Source organism: Falco naumanni, chromosome 7 (genome assembly GCF_017639655.2).
Source record: "Falco naumanni isolate bFalNau1 chromosome 7, bFalNau1.pat, whole genome shotgun sequence".
Taxonomy (NCBI): Eukaryota; Metazoa; Chordata; class Aves; order Falconiformes; family Falconidae; genus Falco; species Falco naumanni.
This window is the reverse complement of record NC_054060.1, coordinates 33,638,287-33,661,435: the sequence shown is the minus strand read 5'-3', so window position 1 is coordinate 33,661,435 and position 23,149 is coordinate 33,638,287. Positions and strand designations below refer to the sequence as shown.

General features: G+C 44.9%; 1 protein-coding gene across 2 annotated transcripts in view; it reads left to right on the top strand.

Annotated features, from left to right (window-relative positions):
* Positions 1 to 22,414, top strand: part of TMEM260 (transmembrane protein 260) — a 34,904-nt gene extending 12,490 nt beyond the window's left edge. For both annotated transcript variants that reach the window (XM_040601504.1, XM_040601505.1), the window contains 13 exons: positions 7,185 to 7,362; positions 9,715 to 9,828; positions 12,191 to 12,370; positions 14,794 to 14,834; positions 15,201 to 15,284; positions 15,658 to 15,775; positions 15,951 to 16,123; positions 17,227 to 17,398; positions 18,365 to 18,513; positions 19,415 to 19,591; positions 20,158 to 20,211; positions 20,639 to 20,729; positions 21,830 to 22,414. In XM_040601504.1, the coding sequence (XP_040457438.1) occupies positions 7,185 to 7,362; positions 9,715 to 9,828; positions 12,191 to 12,370; positions 14,794 to 14,834; positions 15,201 to 15,284; positions 15,658 to 15,775; positions 15,951 to 16,123; positions 17,227 to 17,398; positions 18,365 to 18,513; positions 19,415 to 19,591; positions 20,158 to 20,211; positions 20,639 to 20,729; positions 21,830 to 22,099 (1,801 nt within the window). In that variant the 3' untranslated portion in view covers positions 22,100 to 22,414. The remainder of the gene's footprint in view (positions 1 to 7,184; positions 7,363 to 9,714; positions 9,829 to 12,190; positions 12,371 to 14,793; positions 14,835 to 15,200; positions 15,285 to 15,657; positions 15,776 to 15,950; positions 16,124 to 17,226; positions 17,399 to 18,364; positions 18,514 to 19,414; positions 19,592 to 20,157; positions 20,212 to 20,638; positions 20,730 to 21,829) is intronic.
* The last annotated feature ends 735 nt before the right edge of the window (positions 22,415 to 23,149 follow it).

Below are 23,149 nucleotides of genomic sequence, written 5' to 3'. Positions count from 1 at the left end.
CCAGGACACAAGGGATGGCACGCAAGACGCCTTTTACACATGGTGGCGACATTCACAGGCCCATATTTACCAAGGGGACAGGTAAAGAGTTAATATTACCCTAGAGAGGTGGTGTCCTTACTGGGCATGTCCAGTCCAGGAGAACATATGCAAGAGGGCACAAAGGCCAGCTCCCCTTAGCCAAAATCCTCACTGCTCCTTAACCAGACTGGACCATCCCCTCTTCAACTTGTGCTATTTTGATAAAATAATTAAAAGTGGGGTGAAAAGAGGTAAATAAATGGTAGAAGTCCCTAGCTGGGTGTGAGGGTGTATCGAGTAGAAGTGGTGGTCAATGCATGTGTTGGGTGGTGAGGATGCTGCCTGCCTGCTCCTAGCCTGAGAAATCACAGCTCTCTGGAACACTGAAGTTGCGTGATGCTGAAGTCCCATTTGATGCGAAGGGCAGCAGTTAGTTACAACCGAAGTGCCCATTTTGGGGTTTGGGGCATTTTTAATGGTGGTCCAGCCCAGTTGCTTGGTTTCTTTTCTCTCCTTGTGGCCATGAAGTCTCAACCGGGATAGGCGAGCCAAGCCGTGCTCTCCTGCCTCCTCCTCCTCCCGCGCCAGGAGCGGAGGCTGCGGGCAGGGCTTAAGTGGCTATTCAGCTCCAGGTCCTTGAGGAAGAATGAAATCTGTTTTGCTATTCCCTGTGGTACCTGTGCGGGCTCTTCAGCGCTGAGAGCAAGAGAAACCGCCTTTTGTCCATCGAGTGTTTGTGACTAAGAGGCAGGCAAACCCAGAGGGATCGGGGTTTGGGGGGATAATTATTACTTGGGTCCTAAACTCATGTTTGGGTTTTTATTTGTGTTTTATTTTTAAATAGTTCTATTTCAGCCCCAGTGCACATGCACAATTAAAATTTATCTGTGGAAAGCTTGGTTGTTGAGTATTCTAAGTCCCATTCTTTATAACCTACATCAAAATAAACTGGGGGGGGGGGACGACGATGTTTATAAATCAGACAAGTGAAACCTCTTATGTTAAATTCAAAATGCTAAATCTTTAATGCACTAGTCTGTTATACCATGAAATAAAAATACGTTGGAGGGATATATCTTTGCTACTGCAAAGCGATGTCCCAGCATTGCAGAGACAGAAGTTGCTGGTGATGTACCTGGTGCCTGGGCAAGTGTACAGGGAAGTGCTGACATCAAGGTCATCATCTGCAGGTGTAGGGAGAGTCTGAAATTTAAAAAAAAAAAAATCTATTAAATAGTTTATTAATGGAGATTTTAAAAAGCAGCAGAGTCTTTTTCTTATTCCACTGACTAAAAAAAAACACACCTGGATACGAGGCTAAGATCTGCTACCTGCAAAGTTTTGGAGGGAACAGGAGGCAGAAATAATCAGCTTATTTCACTAGGTACAGATAGGTGTTTCAAGTGTTTAATACATGAGCTTCATATATAAAATGTTCCAATTATCTTACTTGTCTTCTTTATGAATCCAGTGCACTGAAGATTGCATTTAATGAAAACATTTTAATTAAATTCCAATTCCCATCCATATATAGCTTTATACCAGCTATATAATCAGGTTTTACAAATTATTAAATACCAAATGTCTGCCGCTGTTTTCTAAAGAAAAAGTAAAAATGCCGATTGAGTTCTTTGTTAAATGCGTATCGATGTAACCCGTGCTCTTGGCTGAGAAAGTTTTACCAAACTTAGAGGAGAGGCTAAATTTTAAGTCACAAATTGACATGTTTTAGTGACTGCCAACAAATGAGAAGCTAAAAAACTCTTAAACGCTGAAACAGATTAAAATACCTGATTTCAGTTTTCCGGGTTGTTCCTGCAAACTCTTAATAAAAACCTGCAGCTAAAATACTCCTGATCAAAGCAAGTTTCTACTGCTTGTGTCCTTGGAGCTGAGGCCTGGCTGCACATTCTTTCACTTGGGTGCCTGAAAAGGAAAAAAATAGTAATTTTATTATTTTTTAGTCTTTTTCCATTTTTGTTTAGAGGTGCCATGGGAAAATATTTCTCACAAAGGACTGTGTGACCTCTCCTTTGCTGTTTGTATCCCTTCTGAGTGTGTTTTCAGATGATGTTGATTTCTGCCCATGTTGAGAAGGTTATAGTTGGTTGACTGACAGGAAGGGACCTTCTTTCCACTTGCTTTTTCTTGATAAAGTGCTCCGTGTCTTGCCCCAAACTCCGTATTTTTCAAAATCAAAGTGCAAGCTGTTCCGTTGGCTTTTGCTCCACGTAAGATAAACAGGCCTGGAAGGCAGCTTTTATTCAAGCTCGGTGCTTCCATCCTTCTCGAAGTGGGCCTGGCAGTGGTAGCTGTAACGCCCCTGGGAGAAGTTAGGAAGACTTTCCCACTGTTGCGTTGGCTGCAAATCTTTTCTTCTTTCATGAGTGTTTTCTGTGTGCTGAGGCTGTTCCAATGGCAGGGTATCACTCCTCTGAATGCTTTCTTCTAGGTGGCCAGTCTTTTCCAACAGATAGTCCCTAACTAGCCCGAGCCTAGGATCCACCCCCGCCACTGCACAGAGCCTTATAGCGGGGTTTTGTCCACGTTTTGCTCTTTGTAAAGCCTCTCTTCTTGAGGGTGTTGCTGCAAGGTAGCTTTATGCCTGCGCTGTGTTGACCGATGAACGCTGGATGGTTATTACCATTGCTGTGGCTTCGCTATCAGCAACGCCTTGATCGTCTTGTTCCAGTTGTCTCTTCTTACTCATACCAGTTCCAAAGACTGGGGGAAACATGCTGGCTTTGGGGGAGCAGGAAGCTACCCTCCCTGCTCCCCAGAAGCAATGGGAAAAAGCCCTCCTAGATGTTGCTTTTGCATGAGACTGGTGGAGGATCCAGCTGTCATGGTGTTTTGCCTTGTTTTTGTAGCACCTCAACTGTATTTGAAAAATGTGTTTAAAGACAGAAGAAGTCAAGTGAGGATAAATCTCTGCTGCTCTGCTCTGGAGCCCAGTTGTGCTGTCAAAAAGAGAGACAGTGTTAAACAACTAAAAAACTCAACTGACCACAGTTCACCTGCAAGACTCCAGCCAATGGATATGGAAGAGCGTGGGTCTCCAGGCTGGGTGGCAGAGACCGGAGGCTGTGTTCTTGCTTCTTGTCCAGCAAGGCTTCACTGCAGGAATTATTTGCAATGTCTGTGTCAGACCTGCTGTTTGATTTTGGTGAGGCATCTGTCTGCGTACCATGAGGAACCCCCTTCTCACCTTCCACACAACAGATGCCTTCCTGCCCTTGTTCCCTCTCTTGTTTTAACATTGGTAATTGGGTTGTTGAGTTTTTGCTGCAGTTATGGGAAGTCTCCTTTACCTCTTGTTTAACCTCCTTCCACAACATACTCCGCCTTAACCACAACAATGCTGTCTATGCTTGTAATTAAAGCAGCTGTTATCTTATGGTTTCCTAATGTCCTGCTTCCTTGTGCAAAATGTCACCAACAACATCTTCAGTTGTAGATTGCACTGTCCTCCTTTGCAGATCCTTTAATCCTGTTTCTTGGCTTCAAGCTTCTTGACGTCAGGTCCAGAGCTCTGCCCCATCCCTTTGTTCTGTAAGTTCTTCCCATCTCTGTTTTATTGTCGTCTTTGTGTCTTTTCCATTCTTTCATCTTTTTCTGCCTTACCTGACTAAACAAAACCGATGTCTTTCCCACCTTGAAATTGTTTAGTCCAGAGTGTTGTAGGTGGCAGACCTGCGTTGTCCATGCCTGAGTTGCTTTGCCACCTTCTTGAACAGTGTGTGCATTTGGGGCCATCTTGGTGCTAAAGCAAGAGAGATGCAGCACAGTGTCACTCCATGCTGGAGAAGTCCAAGAGGCTACCAAATGGCAGAGTGCAGTGGTGCATGGAGAACTTTGTGTCGATCAAAATGAGCTGTACAACCACATTAGCCCAGCTGCAAGGCAGGATTGATTTAATTTGGCCTCAGCATCATGCTAACATAGCTGCAGGGGATTCATTTCTGCTTGTCCTGCTGGTGCTACTTTGCACCATGAACCATTGCTTTGGCTGGACCTGCTGGACATGGTTTTTTTTCTGCCAGGTGGTCTTCATCCTCATCTGGATATACTTGCTGGGATCGCTTCCTCTTCCAAGAGCGTTTCCTTCTGAATTGGCAGACTTGTAAATCCATCATTTCCATTGCTGGTAACAGGATCTGCAAAAAACTTCTGGTCTCCAACTTGCATTTCTCAAAGCTACTATCCTGATGTTCTTCGAGAATGCAACACATTTCCATTTGTTTTTTTAGCATCTAGTATACTTGTAGGAGCTTAGTGCTCCATGCAACACAACATGCGTTTGCAAAGTGAGCTTAGCAGCCTGGCTTTCCCACGAGTTTCGCAGGAAGCTAAAGGCAACACCGGCTCTGTTGACAAACAGATCTATGGAATGTGCTTAGTGCTGGATCCTGACCCTGCACTGCTCGGTGAGCAGAGGTGTCCTCTGTCCCACATAGCTGGGATAAGTCTTTAAGCTTTGGGTTGAGTAGCTTTTGCTTAAGCCTCATTTCATAAAACTTGAATTGCAGGTTTCAGACTTTTTATCAAGAGGACAGGATTTCTTTCATCTCATTTGAACTAATGATACGCTCAAGTCTTTTCTGGGAAAGACAAGGAGAATTGGTAAACGATGGGGACATTTGCCTAAAATGCTGCTTTTCATCCGAAGGTTTTTGGGAAGGTTGTTTTACCTTCTTTTACCTTATTTCCCCGCAAGAATTTCAAAGGGATTTATGAAGTTGTTTCTTTATAACTAAAGGTTTGTGCTGTTTAAAAGGTGTAGTCAAAACTTAGGGATGCTGTGTAGTGGGGTTTGTGTGTTGGGAGATCTCTAGTTTTTTTAAATACACATGGCCCTGCTGCCCTTTCCTGGTATCTGTAGGAGCAGAAACTGCTCCTGACTCAGTTCCTGCAAACTCCATTGCATCTTTCCTTTTTCTATTCGGGTGCCACATCTTTCTAGTAGCAGGGAGGAGGAGAGCACAAGTCGTGTGTGTCCCACCTCTCTCTTGGAGGAGATGGACTCAGGGCTGCTGGGCTGGCTTGGTTGCAGAACTGATGGAGCAGCATTCATGCCTGGGAATGCCTTCCTGTACGCAATTGTGTGATTTTGAAACGTTACGTTACAGCAGTAGGTGACAGGTCTTGCCTTGGAGAGTTTCATGCCAAAGACCCAGACCTGAGTTGAACTGCAGTGAAGTTTAAACATTGGAAGAGTCTGCCATGGTGGCATGTGTTAGTGAGCACAACAGCAGGTACTGGTAGTTTGCCTGATATCCTACAGAAAAGGTTCCATGTCAGCTTTCTTCAAAAGCGTATCGGGTACTTTGCAGACACAGATTTGGTCTGAAACACTTCTACCTGCTGTCAGTTAGGAATTTTCAGACTTTTTTTTTTTTTTTTTTCCTTCCATTCATTTTTCAAGACCCTTTCCTACAGTCTTGATGCTGAAGCTCTGTGTCACCCTGTGTTTGTCTCATTCTGGCCTCAGACACTTGACAGTTTAGTTCTTTTTCCCCAGAGTCACCTGAGCTGCGATCTCTCCCTCCAGCTGCCTCCTGCAGCTCTCAAAGTGCTTTACAAAGGAGATAAAAACCATTAGTCCTATTTTGCAGATACCAGGGGCAACAACAGCAAAGTAGCTTGTCCCAGACCACCCAGGATGTCCCATGTCGGTTCCAGGAGGAGGAATAGAGACCCAAGCCCTCATCCCAGTCTTCTCCCCATGAACCCTGCTTCCTATTTTTAATGGATTAAAAATTCCTGTTCTGACTGCACAAGTCCTTCTTTGACATCTACAGAAATAGGTTGGCTGTACTGAGGTCATTTGGGGACGGTGGAAAGAAAGCATGACCAAGGAGAGGAGCCCTCGTGAGGCAGTGCTGTGCCAGCAGCTCTCATCTCTGTTCATAGGGGCTGTAGGTTTTGTTTCCTTGCTCACCATTTATCTCAGAGTTACATGAGGAACCTGATCAGCAAGTCCTACATGGATGTCCACTCCCCGATCCCTGATGAGCAGAACAAGCCACCTGTGGACTTTGGCTGTGCTGGAGAATATGGCCAGTATTTAGGAGCAAATTACATGTGTAGCTTGAAGAAGTTGGCTAGCTTGTAATTTTTGGTTTAAACCTGCTGGAAGTGTTAGGAGTGAATGGAAGTGTGCGTACCTGGGGTGCGGCGATTTGTGATAGCGCCTGGCTTAGTCTTACAGTGGGGTGGTGAATTTCTGGAGAGGGACTTTGACCATAGCTGCACCTATTTCTGTCTTTGGATAAGGCTTAATTGAACCGGTTGTGGTGCTCTGCCCAGCATCTTTTCAGGGTGACTTCCCAAAGGGAAGACCTTCCAAATTGGCAGAGCCGGAGCTGCCCTTGATGTGACTGGGTTGGAAGAGCCACTCCTGCAGAACAGGTGTAATAGGTTTCCTGGGCTAAATCCCACCTCGTGGGCTCCCTGCACAGGCTGCAGCATCCAGCCAAATTGGGGCATGCGCATGCCATAATCCCATCTGGGAGCCACAGAGGTGCCAGGCTTTTGGGCTTGCAGCCATCCCAACAATGGGTGCTTTACCCACTTCCTCTGCTCCCTCCCACTGCCCAGAGCTGACACCCATTCTCCCCACTCCTGACCCAGATGGGCATCTCTCCCTGCTGGGACCACAGGCCCTGCGATCCTCACCCACCTCCAAGACACTAAGCACCCCGCCAGGAAAGCTCTGCTGATGCTGTCCATCCTGAATAGCTCTAATCCACTCTTTATTCAGCACCTTGATAAATCAAAGGCTGCACCCTTGCTAGCGTCTCCTCCAGCGGAGACTATCCCGTTAGAGGTGTGACTCTGGCTTGGTGTACCATGACCTGCTCGTCGGGATTTCTGAACCAAATTCAGGACTGGAAGTTTTCATGGCACTTGCGAGAAGCCGCCGACTGTTTGGTGTTGGGTGGCTTGCAAATAGACGGGCTGGCTAATGCCTGCTCTTCCTAATTGCAATTCTCTGTGAAGAAATTATTAGGAAGATATTAACCATATAATGTTTTGGCAGGGTGCTGGGTGGCAGTCATCATTTCTGCTGCTACAGTATGTTTAAAAAAAAATAAAAAAGAAGGACAATAAAGTAGGCTTTTTTGTTGGAAAAGAAGATTTCATGTTATCTGTGTTTGCAGGCTTTCTGGCTCGTACGCTGGAGGAATCCTTGCTGCGGGGGTGTTTTCATTTTCTCGTCTAACATGGCAGTGGTCCATCGCGGCGGAGGTTTTCAGCTTAAACAATCTGTTTGTGGGGCTGCTGATGGCTCTCACCGCCCATTTTGAGGAGGCATCCACTGCAAAAGAGAGATCAAAGGTAAAACATCTCAAGCAAAGTGAATAGTCCTTTAATTTTTTTTTTTCAATTAGTTGTCACGTTTGTTTAATTTCTTATTCATCTAGTACTGATTTAGGTTTGTTTAAATAAATAAGGCCAAATTTTTGGGACTTGATTTAGCACCTGTTCTGGGTGGTGTCCATCCTTGACCTACCTGGATGTTCGAAAGTGCCAAACATTGAAAAACCTGTCCACTTCGCTTTATGGTTGAGTTGGGACCGGTTGGATGGGTTTGGGGTTGGTTTGTCTAATACAGGGTGAAAACAGGAGAAGCAAAATAATTTGCATCTAATGTTTTAGCATAAAGTTTGGGTTTCTGCATCAAAGACTCAAGCTAGGCTGTGGGTGTTCAAGTTTTTCTTTTCAGAACTGATACTTTTCTTTGGGGTAAATAGATTTTACAGAAGACTTTGTCTAGTCAGAAACCCAGGTTTCTACCAAAAAAACGAAACAACCACATTTTCAGTCACTTCCTTGGAAATTAAATGTGCCCCTAAAATAATGGCATTCTTAATATGAGATTTTAAATTTCATGCTATATTCTCTACTTTATGAACAGACGAGGCAGCCAAATGATCTTTTTACTCAGCAGTCTTGTTCTTTCTACTTTTGTGTGCCTGAACAGCTGATCTCTTCTCCTCTGACAGACTTGCCTGCTGTGACTCGTGTAAATTGGGTGAATAAAAGGATTTTTATCAGTCTAGGCTAGAATTTCAGGAGTCCACAGTAGTAGTTTACTCAGCTTTGTGAGTTCTCAAATAACATGTTTTATCAGTGGTTATGGAGACTTTGTTACACGATGGGATTTTTTTTTTTTTTTTTTGATGAGTACTCTCGCAAGATCTCTACAACCTGAACTCCACGGAGATGGAGTTGGGCATTTTCCAACCTGCTCCCATGTTTCATGTGCCAGATTTCCAATGGGATTTTCAGATTAGATTTTCAGAAGCAGTTAAGGAGCTTGTGTCAGTGTTTTTTGGGTGTCTGGCATCCCACACCTTGAAGAAGCCAGGCTGCGAACCACAAGCTCACCATGTTTTTCATAAATCAGATGGTCATGCAAACATCTTCAGGGGTGTGCTTGGAGTTCATCGTTATACTTCAAAAATTACCGAGGTTCTGAGTCCTGCAAGGCAGCTCTAAAGCCCACAAATGTTTTTCTGAGATTATGTCAGGTGTTCCCATGGCAAGGCAGCATTCAACACTGAATGCTGAGCAGTTCATTGAAAATGATGAGGTGATCCCATCACCATGCCAAGGCAAGTGTTTGCATCTCACACGCCATCCTCAGTGGTGACTGAAATAAGCATGGGCAATGCTCTTATGATAGCTGGAAGTGCCATCCTCCTTGGGAATGGCTGGGGAGGTGAGGATGGGTTGTTGGCTCCTGTCCGGCAATGTCTGTGGGACTCTGGTGGCTTTTTGCCCACTGAGGAGCTGCCCTGGGGCATGGCTTCAGATTGTAACATGGACCAAGTGGCCAGTGATGGTGGAGGAGGAGGAGGAGGCAGATTCAGGGGAGGAGCGGTGGCCAGTGGTGTACGTGGCACTGACCCAGGGTTCCTATATGGAGTTGCTCTTGTAGCCTCGTCCTCCCCCACTGATTGAAGAGGACTCAACGCTGGCCTGATGATGCTGGGACAGAGCAGAGCATATGGCAGCATGGGGCAGAGAGAGGCTTTCCTTAGCGTCAGCCAGGGATGGCCATGGTACCAGCAATGAACCTGTGAATAATCCTCAATGAGTACCAGAAATACCCTGCACTGTGCTGCATTGTCTGGATACGTTACCCATTTTATCAGAAAACTCTTGAAGATGCTTGAAAATTAAGTTCTAGACTAATAAGGGATAGCACATTTAATTCCCTTTGCTCAGGAAGTTTGTGTAGCCCTGAAGAAGAGGAAGACATCATTCCTGTTATATGAAATGAGGTCTCTGTACATAATGGCATTATTGTAGGGTATGGTTTCTGCAAAATTTTCATCGTTTGGAGTTAACTGCTGGGCAGTCTCTCCTGTGCAGCAGGGGTTTAACAACTGGACCACGTCACATCATTAGGATGTGATGGTGCTACAAAGGATCTCTGTATACATGGAGACATAGCCGTTCAGCTGGATGCTTCTTAAAGAATGTTTTCTGTTAAACAAGTGAAATCTCCTGTAAATGATCAAAAATAGCCTGTGTTGTGTGTGCTGCAACTGACCGGCGCTCGCTGATGTATTTGCCTTTCTCTAGTAAGGGTGCTGTGGGCTGCACTGAAGCTGTTTTGGTCTCTGGATGTTTTTGCAGCTGTAAAGAGTAATTGTGAATGTGGTTTTTTTTCCCTTCCAGATCTCTAAATTTGGTGCCTTTTGCTGCGGGCTCAGTTTGTGCAATCAGCACACAATAGTGCTTTATGTTGCCTGTATTGTGCCTTGGGTTCTCTCCCGGCTTTTCAGAAAGACGGTACGTATTTTGCTGACCCATACCTCTATTTTTATAAAGCGGTGAATAATTCTTCTTTCCAAGTACTTGTGCCACTTCTATGTTGATGCACAAACAGGGACAGCCAGTGGTCTGTCTAAACTAGTCACCCATAACCCGCTGAAGTTACAGTCTGTCAGACTAACACCAGAACCACTGATCACAATTTAGGGGCTTTGCTCACACCAACAATCTGCAACCCACTTGTGTCTCACAGGAGCGCTTTGCCCCAGCTGCCTGTAAATACCCTGTGAGCAACCACGAGACCAATGCTTACTTGGAGCTAAAAACTGCTCAGCGTGTAGGAAATAAGAGCACATTCAATGACGTACCAAACAGGAGAGCAGATAAACAGCTGTCGGTGAGAAGTCACAGGCGTGTGCAGTCTGTGTGCTGCTTCTCCTGCCTGATGACACTGGCTTTCTCATGTCATCAGTTCATCTGGAGATGAGTTTCTGTGTGTTGGTTCCCTGGTGGTAACACAAAATGCCATGTCCACTCATTGCAGAGCATCTCGTGACTTCTGTTGGTAGTTGAAGGTGCAGCCAGAATTAGCAGCACAGCAGGAAGGGTGCAGAGGCTTATCTCTAGGGGGAAGTGCTCTTCAGCATCTCCTCGAGATGTGCCAGGCTTGGTGACCTCCAGCTCTGACGCAGCCAGGACTTGAGAATCCCAGAAGAGATCAACTCTCAGGTGAAGAGCACCTGGCTCATGCCAGCTGGAGAAGACCAAAGGAAGGCTGACCTTCAGCAAAACAGCAAGCCTCTGATCCAGTCAAATAGGTCCCTTTCATCTCCTACCAGAGATCCCATTCTCGAGTTGTTCCTCCTTTTACATCTCTTTATTGAATTTTCTTATTGAGTGAGAAGGTGAAAATACATTTTTACATGCCTGGCTTAGGAAGGTGATACACGTCCATCTGGAGGAGGCTCCCAGGTGATGTTCAGGGGCCCTGCAATGCTCTAGTCTTCTCTAGGTGGTCTTCTGTGAGTCAGTGCCTCAGGCTGGATGCAGACGTGTTGTAAGAAACACTACTTTGCCCTGAAAACGGCTGCACATCTCAATGACACAGATGCTCTGATCACTTTGCAAGTGGCCCTGAGAAGCCCCCACCTACTCCCTCCCTCTCTTTTGCCCCTGTGAAGGTGACAGCTGGACAGGTTTCTGCTGGGCTGGTCCTGCCTGTATTTTTCTACACTTAACCTGATAAATCAGGTGAGGTTCTGAGTAATGGCACAGGCTACAACTAAGCCTGGAGTGAAGCGTATGAGCTGCAGGAGGGAAGGTGCAACTCAGACAAGCTTGATCCCAAACCTGTTCAGCATCTCCAGCAAACCTCCTTCTGACTACGTGTTTCCTTTAACACAGTGAACGCTCACTTCTGCAATATATTTGTGTTCTTTAAAAAGAAGTTTGGCATTTTTTCTTTAACGGGGAGGTCCAGAGAGACCTCTGCGATGTCCAGCAAGGACAATCCTGTGCCAGTATAATATTCCTGGGAAATGCTTTAGACAGCCCAGTAGTGCCTGTGGCAGAAAACCACCTAATAAGGATAATTGATGGAAAACAGTGCCTTTTTAAGTAAAAAAAGAGCCAGCTTCCTTCTGGAGGAACTCTGGCCACCACTGTTACCGAGCTACTGTTTCTGCTCTGTAGATCACTCTGAATGGTGCCTCTTCTCCATAACCCCAACTGCTTTGATTGACAGGGCAGTGGCTAACGATAAAGCAAGCGTGCAATATTCTAGGGTGGGATTTTCCAAAGCACTTAAAGGAGTTAGGCACAGAAGTCCCTTTGAAAGTCTTGTCTTCCTGACCCCTTAGGCAGTCTTGAAAATCCCACCCCAAAAGTTGGCCTATCCAATTTAGCCAGTGTAATCGTGATAAAGTAAATGGCAAAACTGACTCCTGATGATGGTGATGATCTGTGTAGTTGTACTAGAGCAGCGTTTGTTTTTTTTTTTTTTGCCAGATGGAATACCAGCCAACTCTTAATCGCTGCAAAGTGGGTTATCTCAGCCTTGCAGTGCTTCAGCCATCTATGCATGTCATGCCATGATTTAAATGTGAAAGATGCAATGAGTATGATACTCATGAGTCCTAGCTAATATTATTTGCTTCACTTAAATTTCACCCTGCCATGCAAAGGAGATCAGTTTGATGCAGTTTCCTAGTAATCCACAAAATCGTAAGGTTTAACATAGCATTTTGTAGGGACTTACTATAAATTGAGAGATCAGCTCTGTGTAAATATATTTGATGTTTTTTCTTTATCTGTTCTTGAAGTTCCAGCGTGATTAAACTAAAATAAACATTGTTATGCAATATGACATATTCTGGTGCAGGAATTGTCCCTAGGCCATTTGCTGAAGTTGGGTTTATGCTTCTTGGCTGGTTTGCTGCCTTATCTCTATCTGCCGGCTTCGTCCTACCTCAATCGAGCCCGTTGGACATGGGGAGACCAGACGACTTTTCAAGGATTTTTGACCCACTTTCTCAGGGAAGAATATGGGACATTCAATCTGGTAAATAAGGGTCATTTCCCAAATTACTTTCTTTTACCTTATGCAATAGCAGAACCTTTCTATTTGTGACAATGGCTTACAGGGGAAGAAACTGAAAATATTTTTTTTAAAAAAAAAACTTACTTCTGATTTTGACCTTCTGATCTGTCAGGTTTTCTGGGAATGGATCACATGGCTGGGAAAACAAAGAAATAATTCTCTTTCCCTTTACAGGGTGAGACATGTTATTTATTGGGAGCTGTACAGGTGTCTTGTATTTGTAAGAGCCCAAAGAACAAACTGTGCTAGAGGGAGATGGTGACATCAATTTTGTGTTTTTCTTGTTTTAAGACAAACAATTGTCTTATTTTTTTATCTTAAACTCAGCTATTTGGAGGTCTTCATTGCTATACCTATAAAAAAGATTCCTCTTAACCTACTTCTTACTAATACTGAATTTAAATGAATGGTAGGTTTGAGGGGTCTCAGAAACTCTGATTTGTCTTATTGACCAGTCTGTGCTCTTGGCAAGGGAGGGAAGTAGTGCATGGTTGCTTGCAGAACATAGGGTTTGCATCTGCATCCTCCAACCCTGACTTAGGTGTTTGGCTCTGGCCACTCAAGGAAAGCAAGTGCCCAGCACCCCTTCCGTCCTTCCTGCTGCAGAGATTTCAGTGCATAAGGCTGGAAAATTGCATCACTGGGGGGAAAAGGGAGAAAAAAATACGGTTTACATACTGCATCACTCCTTGGGGTCCTGAAGCCCCACGTCCTTAGAAATTAAGACCCTGTATCCAGCCAACGTGACACGGTGAGCACTGTTGCTGTTCAATTGTAACCTTCACAGACAGCCAGGTGGCTGTGGGGTGCGAGGCAAAAGACTTGAAAATTCCTGCTGCTGCCACTTAATCTCTCCAAAACTCCTGCAGAAATAAGATCTGCCCTCTGAAGGACTTCTAAGATTTCCCCTGTTGTCCTATTCCCAGCCATCTCCTGAGAATGAGACTATTGGGCAGAGTAGTACCAAGGCATGCAAATCCCTTAACTCCTCCATCAAATGTGATGAATTCAAGTTGATGTTCAGGAGGCTTAGGGATGGACTGCATGTCATCCTACACCACAAATCACATTTACGATGAACTTGTCTGAAGCAGGAGCAATAAATGCAGCAAAATCCAAGCGTTTGGTCCCGACTCTAGCTGGGCTAATGCCAGAGCCCTGCCTGGATGGACAGACAGCCCTTGTGTCCCATGGCTCCATTTTAAGGGCAGGCAGGATCAAAAAAAACCCAAAAAAACACTCAGGAGAGGGTTCCACCTATAAGCCAAGGATCAGAAATGTCATCTCCTATGAGGGATGTGTCTGGGGCCAGAAGCCATCAGCTGTCACCAAGGTGGGACTTTGCAAGAAACAGAGAGGTGGCAGTGGTACTTCAGGAGCTGTGGGCTGGCTTTCCATCGTCTAACACTTTTGTTTTTCAATTAAATCTTGAGTGCAGTCAACTATTCCATTTTTACTGAGATTTAATATTCCTTCCACACCTCCTGGGTCTGTCTACCTTATCTTTTATCTGGTGGCCACCGGTTTTCCAACAAGCACTTATGTTCCTCACCTCCACCGAGCATGTCTTCTTCCCCAGACTTGTGCTATGGATTGCAAGTCTCTGCAACAAAAAATTTCATATATTATATAAATATCGTACAGCTCTACCTCCGTCAGGGCAGAAGGGACAGTGTTGGGTCTGGTAAGCAAGCAGAAACTGAGGCCCATGTGCTTGTCTCAGGCTGTGGGGAGATGTCCCAGAAAATAATTGCACCATGCAGATATAGGACAAGAGGAGCTGGCCTCAAGTTGTGCCAGGGGAGGTTTATATTGGATATTAGGGAAAATTTCTTCACTGAAAGGGCTGTCAGACACTGGAACAGGATGTCTGGGGAAGTGGTTGAGGCACCGTCCCTGGAGGTATTTGAAAGTTGTGTAGGTGTGGTGCTTAGCGACATGATTTATTGGTGGGCTTGGCAGTGCTGGGTTAACGGTTGGACTTGATAATTTTAAAGGTCTTTTCCAACATCAGCGATTCTATGACTCTATGATATAGCAGAGATCATAGCTAAACCATATGATGTGCTCGAGTCACAGGGTAATGGATTGGCAGCACCCTGAATAAATGCTTATCCAGGTGGTAAACCTGCACAGTGGAATAATGTAAAATAAGAACATGGGAGAAAATCTTGCAATGAAGGTTTGAGTAGAGTTTGCTGGGTTTTTATTGTTTAAGCAATTCCTGCTCTCTGTGACTACCCTTGGGGTACCACCTGAAGGGGTTTGAGGAGCCCAGTGTGCTCAGTGCTCTGCAAACAGAAAACAAAAAGACTCTTCCTTGCCCCAGTGATATGGCAATCAGCATGTGAGTTTCTCATGGCTTTTCTTTCTTTTTAATCCAGGCCAAGTCTGAGACAGGATCCAGTATGAGAGAGATGCTGTTGTGAGTAAAATCTTGACGATGCCTTCTAGTGGAGAGAAACCTGTTGCTGCTGCTGTCATTTTGGCCAAAGTGACCCCTGTCCTGCCTTTCCTTGGCTTGGTCCGGGGCTGGAGCCGTGTCTGGTGCAGGGACAGCATGCATGTCTGTCTGTCTTTCCCCTTGAAGTAAAAATGCTGGATCCTCCTCCCCAGTGATTTTTCATTCAAAAACCTGACATGTAAACTGAGCTTGTACCCATTTCTTGTAGACTTAATTGCAGCAGAATGGGAATGTTACGTTGTGCTTATTCCCTGCTTCTCTTGAGACTTTAATTGAGTGCAAGGGACGATTTGGGGGTGATGCATCCATGCACTAATTTCTCTGCAGTTTTCAGCTGGCGCAGATGAAGTCAGAGCTCTCCCTTCCCGTCCTCATCCTGGCACTCGTGGCCTGTGTGAGCGCAGCACTGCTGTAAGTTGGAGGAGAATATTTGCTCCGACATGCACTTTCTTACTGGCTGCACAGACAGCTTTCTTTGCCTTCTGCTTGTGGGTGAAAAATTGCAGCAATTGGCTGTGGTCATCTATCAATTAAGAGCAGAATATCCCTGTTCCTGGTAACCCTGTGGCTTTGTAGATGGCAAGCTTAAAAATCTTGAAATCCTGATAGTTTTGTGCTTTGAAAACAGAAGATTCATAAATTGCAAAGGTAAAGAAAGGCTCATCAGCTCTTTCTATTAAATGCATTTAGGTATGCAGAGAGAGAATGTGTTTCAAGCACATAGAACTTTTGCCTCCTTTTTCATCATGCCAGTAGAGTGCTACATCTTTCTTTTTTTTTATAGGCCAAAGATGCAAAAATCATCTGTGACCTGGCTCTTTGGTGGAATGTTCTGTCTTTATTCCCTCTTCTTTGCTTGGAGAGCAAATTTGGATATTACAAAACCTCTCTTTCTGGGCGTGGTAAGTTGCACTCCAACACTTGCTCTAGCATGTTAATTTTTGGAAAAAGCCTTAAAACCACCTATTCAGGAGCAGGTGGTTGTCTTGAAGCTGCACAAGGTGCAAAAATAGAGCTACTTATTCTGCCTTATGGCTAGGGAAACAGAAATAGGGTCTCTGGGATTTTGTTTCCTAGGTGGAGCGGTTCTGGCTGCAGAGCAGTGCCGTGGTGGCCGTGCTGGCAGGGCTGGGGCTGGCCACACTCACCTCGGTTGGAAGTGCCATGCTGGAGGGCAGCCGGGTGCTGCCGTGGCTGGAGTGGTCTTCTGCTCTCGCTCTTGTTGTTTCTCAAGTTTGGGCAAATTACAGGTAACAGATCCCCTGGGCATGTGTCTTGGTGCAGCCTCATGGGGCTACAGGGTGCTGTGTGGTTGGGGTGCTGCTGTAAAGCCCCCACCCCTGCTCATGGGATTTCTGTCCTTGGCTTGAAGTGGGAAAGACACTTTTCACATCCCACCTAAGCTTGCATGGTCACAGACTGCAGGACTCCCTTGTTTGATCTCCCTCAAAATCACCAAGCACCAGCTCCAGGCCATGAATGGGGGTGTCATATAGATTGAAAGAAGAAAACTCTGTAGATACGTAAACTTCTAATGAAAGAAACTCATAAATCTGTGCTTTATTTCCTAAGGAGGTTTGCAGAATTCATTTGACCTGAACAGTCACCTTTTCCTTCCCTTGCTTTGCTTCAGGTTTCCTTGTGCTCTGCGGTTTTTATTTTGTTTCCTTTTTGAAGAGTTAGATCTGTAGTGTAGGGCCTCCTTATCCCTTAACCACGCTTGCACTGGCTTGGGTGGGAATCAGTGTAGTAGTAGGGATGCTCACACAGAGGTTGACCAACAAAGCATAGACTTCGTCCTAAGGAATCCTTCCTTTGCACACATCTTTTCCCAAATGCTGGTCCGTAGGTGAGCCAAGCATAGCTCATGTGCTGAGCCATGTCATGGAGCGTCTTCTTCTTGAGTCCATACCTGCAGTGTGTGCACACTAAATCTACTTCTGCCTGATGCTACAAAAACTTGCCTTTTTAATGTTTAATTAGAACATTAAAAGGGTGGGCAGGATTTCAAATACTTTGCAGAACCATCGTTGTTCCAGCACCAACTAGTAAGTCTTTAGGTTTAGCCCAAGAAAAAAATCAGTATTAAGGTGAAGGCATGCCATGAGTGTGTATTTTGTGTATTTTGGCAAAACTGTAGTGGCTTGTCTCTGGGGCTGCTTTCTGGGAGAATGTAGTCTAAATGCTTTATTTCTGTCTCAGTTTCTCAGCAAATGGAGACGTTGCTTTTCAGCAAGATCTGACCAGGGTGGACTTCCCCTGTGGATGTCTATTGCATAAAATTATTCTAAAGATGTGCAAAGCCATGCAAATACCTGTTTTTAAGATACTGGGTTTTATGTGTTCTCTTAAGTGCTTGTGACCAAAGCAACAACTATGTTGTTGATAAGTTTGCAAGGAATCTGCTGTCCTCTATGCCGATGGGTGCAGTCATCTTGCTAAGGGGAGACTTACCCGGGAATGGTCTTCGTTACGTCCATTATTGCGAAGGGATGAGGCCAGATGTCACCTTAGTGGACCAGGAGGTAAGATCAGAAAGTAATATTAAAAGAGTCGAATTGTAGATTTAAAAATTAGGAGGCAAAAGTTCAGTTGTTCCTTTCTGTCCTCGAGGAGGCCTCTGTTCAAATAAAACTCATGATGCAGAAATAAATAAAACTGATTTTTTTAAAGGGTTGTGGGTAGCTCTTGGATGGAGTGTAGTGTGCAAGTCCCATTCAAGCCCGAAAAGCCAGCGAGAGGCAATAGTGGGTAGTGGAAGGGGAAGCCCGAATCCTTCATCATGACAGATATCCAGATGTGGCACAGGGGTGATGTTTGCTTTGCTGAAGAAGCTTTGTCCCAGCTGTTTCCTGCAGTTTCCCTGAAATGCAGATGCTGGGGCAGCAGGTGGCTTCTGGGAACAGCCTGTAGGGCAGCAGGTCAGCACCCATGAGCGATGCGGCTCTGGGGTTTCTCCCATTTCTTACATGCTGAGGCTCATTCCCTTCATCCGCTGTGTTATCTTGGTCCTCCAAAGGTGGTTTTGCAGACTTCTGCCTCTATTTTTTACATTAAAAAGAAGGTGCCGTGTGTCCCTGGGTGGTGTTCAGAGTCTTTCCTTTTTTCCTGAGAAATGGGAGAAGAAATTCCCTCTTACAGAACAAGACTTCTACATTTCCACTGTCACATCAGTCCTTGCACTTGGCTTTGCAAACAGGAGTTTGTGACTTGTTGAGAAACCCCAAACCCAGTGCCTCATATTTAACCAGACCAAAGCCCTGTTGTGTCTCTTACCAGCCGTAACTATTTTGTGTTTTCTTAAGTTTTGCCCGCTCATGGTGAGGACCATGTGCCTCTGATCAGAAACCACTGGTGGACCTGATCTGAAACGGGAGGTGACTTTACTGAGCAAGTAATGTCATTACTCCTGCAGAAACCATTTCTTCTGGGTGTAAAATGGACAAAACCTTTGTTTCTTGTTTTAATTGTGATAATATTTTTGGTGATAGATGATGACTTATGAATGGTATTTACCCAAGCTGGCAAAACATTTACCTGGCGTTTATTTTCCTGGGAACCGGTGGAATCCTGTGGAAGGAGTATTACCTGATGGGACACTTGCTTTTAATCTCCATCGTTTCCTCAAAGTAAATAAACAGTAAGCATTTCTTTCATATGTAACAGATTTCCTAAAATCTTCAACCTTTTTTTTATTGAAATTGTTAATGGAACAGCTTGGAATTGCATCCAGAAGACCAATTTTCTCCACTGACTTCCTCCCCAGTGGCAAGATTATTTTCGCAATTAAAGCAAATATCTATGCAGAAGTAACTCCATCCGGATATAATGTTGCTTGTTTTTTTGAGGTTGGTTTGGGTTTTGGGAAGGAAAAATAAGAAGGTGATCAGCAGACAGCATTTACCAAATATTTTTGTTATTGTTGGTACAATTCATCACAAAAAAAAGAGCATTCCTGCGTACTCAAAATGACGATGGTTGGAGAGCGAATTGCTACTGCTTCTCCTTCATGAACATTGTGGCCAACTGATTAGCATAGAATGAATGTATTCCAGGAATAATCATCATATAAAAATAGCTTAGTAAGAGTGGAGAAAGGATTAGATACTCACATGAATAAGAATAGCATCTGCATTTAGACTAGCCAGGGTGAGCCTTGAGAGTGTGGGTAGGCAGAAGAGCATTTTCACGTACCGTTGGGAAGAAATGGGCTGCTTCTACGGCTTCTGGCATGTTTGGACATCCAGCATAGGGCAGAGGATGTGTCTCCTGTGCTGGCTGCACAAGGTGTGCAATGCCTTGTGGGCATGCATTAGATGGGGTATTTGCTTGCAGCAGGAGAGCTGTTTTGCAGACTGACCCAAAGACATGCCCTTTCTGATGTGAAATGGTCTAGATGGGTGTCCGTGCCGCAGAAAATGTTGTGCCACTTAAGACCTGTCTGCTGCACTGGTGTGGTGTGTGTGGGTTGCTCAAGCACGCAGCGTGGCCCACGGTCTCTGGGATGGCTTCATGATTGCTCTCTCTGGGTTTTTTGGCAGCAAGGAGGTGTTTGTCTGCATAGGTCTTCATGAAGGTGACTCAACCTGGAGAAGGAGCTATTCGCTTTGGCCCTGGGGTACCTGTGAAAAATTAGTTCCTTCTGATGTTGTGTTTGACCCAGGAGAGTGGATTCATCTTACAAGAAATCTCTACAACTGGACTGAAGACTATGGCAGGTACGAGGCAGAAGCAACTCTGCTCCTTCTTGCTCATGATTCTTCTGCCAGCAGCGTAACCGCATCCATTGCAGTGTTAGAGAAATTAAACATAAGCTGTAATCGTCATGTTTTGTGTTCTAGAACATACAATAAATCCGCATGTGGTACTTTTATTAGTGTTAAAAATAAAGAGGACATTTCTAGTCAAGTATCAGGTCCAATTCCAATCTTAAAACTTGAACAGGAGCCAAAAAATATTGAGGACTTGGGACATCCAAAGCTTTAAATGCTGTAGAACTGAACTGTGACGGATGGTAAAAAGCATTGCTCATTTTGAGGACAGCTAGGATGCTGTGAAACACCTGATATGCCAGAGGCTCCTTCTATGAAGAAAGAGGAATAAAGTTTTATGAATAACTGAGGATCAGCTGAATTCCCTGCTGTCAGAGCCATAGGCTTCATGACGGGTTTTCTTCTGCTTGGGAGGGCTGTAGCTGCCTGATATAGATGATTTGATTGTGTGGTGGGTGAAAAACAGTGATGTGGATCTGACAGCTGAATTTTATTCTCATTCCCATTTTTAGTTTCAAGCCCTCTTCCTGGGAAGCTGTTGCCAATGAAGAGATGTGGCAAGCCAGGTAATTCTCATTTGCTCCCTTCCAACAGCTGATGGGCAATGCCAGCTCACTGGCATGGAAATACACACCAAAGCAGGCAGCTTGATGGTGCATGGCCTTATTGGAGATCTCAGTGTGCCAAGCTTCAGAAGGAAAAGGTTGGTAGGGTGAAGCGAAGCATGCATGGACTCCAGCAAGAGGTCACTTCAGGAAAGTTGTCATTTTGTTCACCATAAAGTTACCCTCCAATTATCTCAAATGAGTAGAGTGTAGTTGGGACATAGGGTAAGAAAATACATCATGGGGAGAAATTGGTATCACTGACTACTTAAATGGAGATGCTGGGGTACTGTCCCATACGTGGACATGTTGATGATATATATAAACATGTGATGTGAGTTGGTTATGTTAAGCAATTATTATATGGAAGTTTTTCTTGTTTTCCTAGGATGAAAACAGCTTTCTTTATATTTGACCTTGCAGAAACTGCCAGTGTGACTGCAGAAATGAAATCACAACTTTACACATTTGCATACACTGTAAGTCATATGTTTTGGTTATGTATGCTGCCTGCAGGATCCCTGCAGGCTCGGCCCTTTTTTTTTTTTTTTCTTTTAGTTTCTGGACTCCATAGAAATACAGTGTTTCCATATAGGCCCTGTAATCTGCATTCTCCTTTGTTCATCCAAACTGGGAGCATAGCAGATTCAAAGAGATTTGTGCAGGGATTTTATCCATTCCTACTTGCCCCCTTGGTCACGAAAGATGCCAAAAGCTAACCAGTCGACACCCTGCTTTTGCTGTAATTATGTTGTCTGTGCTGGGCTCCAAACCCATGCCAAGAGATTGCTTGTCCTGAAGTCCCCTCTATGCACTTGTCCCCTCTGTCATTACACAGTCGTGCATCTGAGCCAGCAAGTGTAAAATCCGACAGTCTTCTCACTGCGAATTAATTCTGCTGCATTTCACACCAAAGAATAACACCCATAAGCTGGTGTAGGTATCTCTGGAAATACTGGACTGCCCAAGATGCCAAGAGATGCACAAATCAGTCAGTGCGTGTCAGCAGAGAGGAGGAGTGTTTCATACTCCAGCAAAGAGTCACCAAATAGTTTCCTTTCAGCTCTTGCCTGTTTTGCTGTGATGTTTGCTGGTCTGCAAAGTACTCGGGCACATGCCTGCTGTTAAGCTTATGAATATTCCTACTCAAGTCAACAGACTGTTTAAGTCCTGTGGAAGATGTCCTGCTCTCCTGAAATACTGAGTAAGTCTTTTCCAGGCACAGCAGTTAAAACTCCCCTTTATGCCCCAGCCTGGTGTGACACCTCTCTTGGGGAAGTGCGTAATGTGCGGTGGGGTTATCATGATCATCTGTAACGCTTCTAAACGAACAGCTTCTGTAGGAAGGGAGATGTTTCAGCCCCCCTTGGATTTCTGATTCATGCTGTTGCATATCACATGGTAAACACAGAGTGAGTTACAGAAAGGCTCCAACTCTGGACTTGGACTTCTAAATAGCATCTGTTCCTTTACGGGCAGTTTTGAAGCACTGTTAAGAGCTGTTAGTCCTGTTCATTCAATTAATTTGTGTTGTGTTGTCATCCCCCCCCCCCCCCCTTTTTTTTTGTCCCTTTAACAGTTATACAAAGAAATTGTCAACTCTCATCCAAATCACCCAGTGAACTGGCACAAAAACTATGCCATTGCCTGTGAGAGGATGTTGCGTCTCCATCGGGTGGATGTGGATCCTGAAACGTTGCTCTCTGAAACTGTGAAACATTTCCTCCTCTACACTGAGAAAGCAGAAGACGATCCCCAGCGGCAGGATATTCTGCAGGCTGTAAAACACCTGAAGAAAGAGTTGCAGGGGCTGAGGAAAATGAAAGATCTGAGGCAGGGAGCTGGGTAGCACCCAGTCCTCCACTTGCCTGCCGAAGTGCTGAAATTAAGTCAGGACTTAAAATCTGAGCTGGTTCTTGACAACATTGAGAATGGTTTTAAAAGGTGACAGAAATGGCAGCAGAGAGGAAGTTGAGTGTTATTGCCTCTGCAGGAATGTACTGTTGTTTAGTCTTTGATTGCTGTTGCCAAAAACTGTTTGCATTGTTTTGAGGGTTGGTTGTTTTTGTGGGTTTTTTTTTCTGGGGGGAAGCTCATCACTACATAAAATACTGGGTTTCAAAAAGGAGAATTTATTTTAAAGTAAACCAGTGAATCTGTTGTACGTGAAGGTCATTTAGTTAATTTTATGAATGCAGCATCCTTTATAGATGCAAAAATTGTATCTCGCCTTTAAATGTTTCTTCTGTTACTGAGACAAGGTTTTCTACAGCCATTTTCCTTTAGCTGTGCTGGGTCTAGCTAGGTTCTTATGGACACAGGGCAGCATGGTGAGGTAGGTTTCTATCAGGACAAGCATGTGGGATGGTGCCCTTCTTGGGAGCCTGATCATTTGCTGTGTTGGATGTGCTCTATCCCCTGGCTGTGCCTGCGCCTGTGCCCATGCCCAGGGGTGCTGCAGATGTGGTGTCCTCCTGGCATGGGATGGTGGGTAGGGACCAACCCAGCTCTTTCTGCCTTCTGTGCTTTGCAGGGAAGGTTATTTCCCTTATACTGGGTTTTTTTTTTTTATGTTGGGATAGTCTTGCTCTAGTTTTCCAACAGCGAGCAAGCAACTTGTGTATTTTCCCTTGCAGGGCGCTGTGACTGTAGGCAGCTCCACCTGGGGCAGAGGGACCATGGTGCTGAGACCCTGCACAGGGATGTGAGAGCAGCTCCCCTGGGACACTGCTGTGGCATCTGTGCTGTGGCCTTTTCCTATACATAACACTCGTCTGCTCTGCCATGTCCTCGCAGGTACTGGGGATGCCAGAACTGCAGTTTTAGTGATGTCAGGGGCTTTAACCAAAAGAACGGAGTGTGACTCTGTCCTGCTTTTCAGTCTATCCCAAAAGCCAAG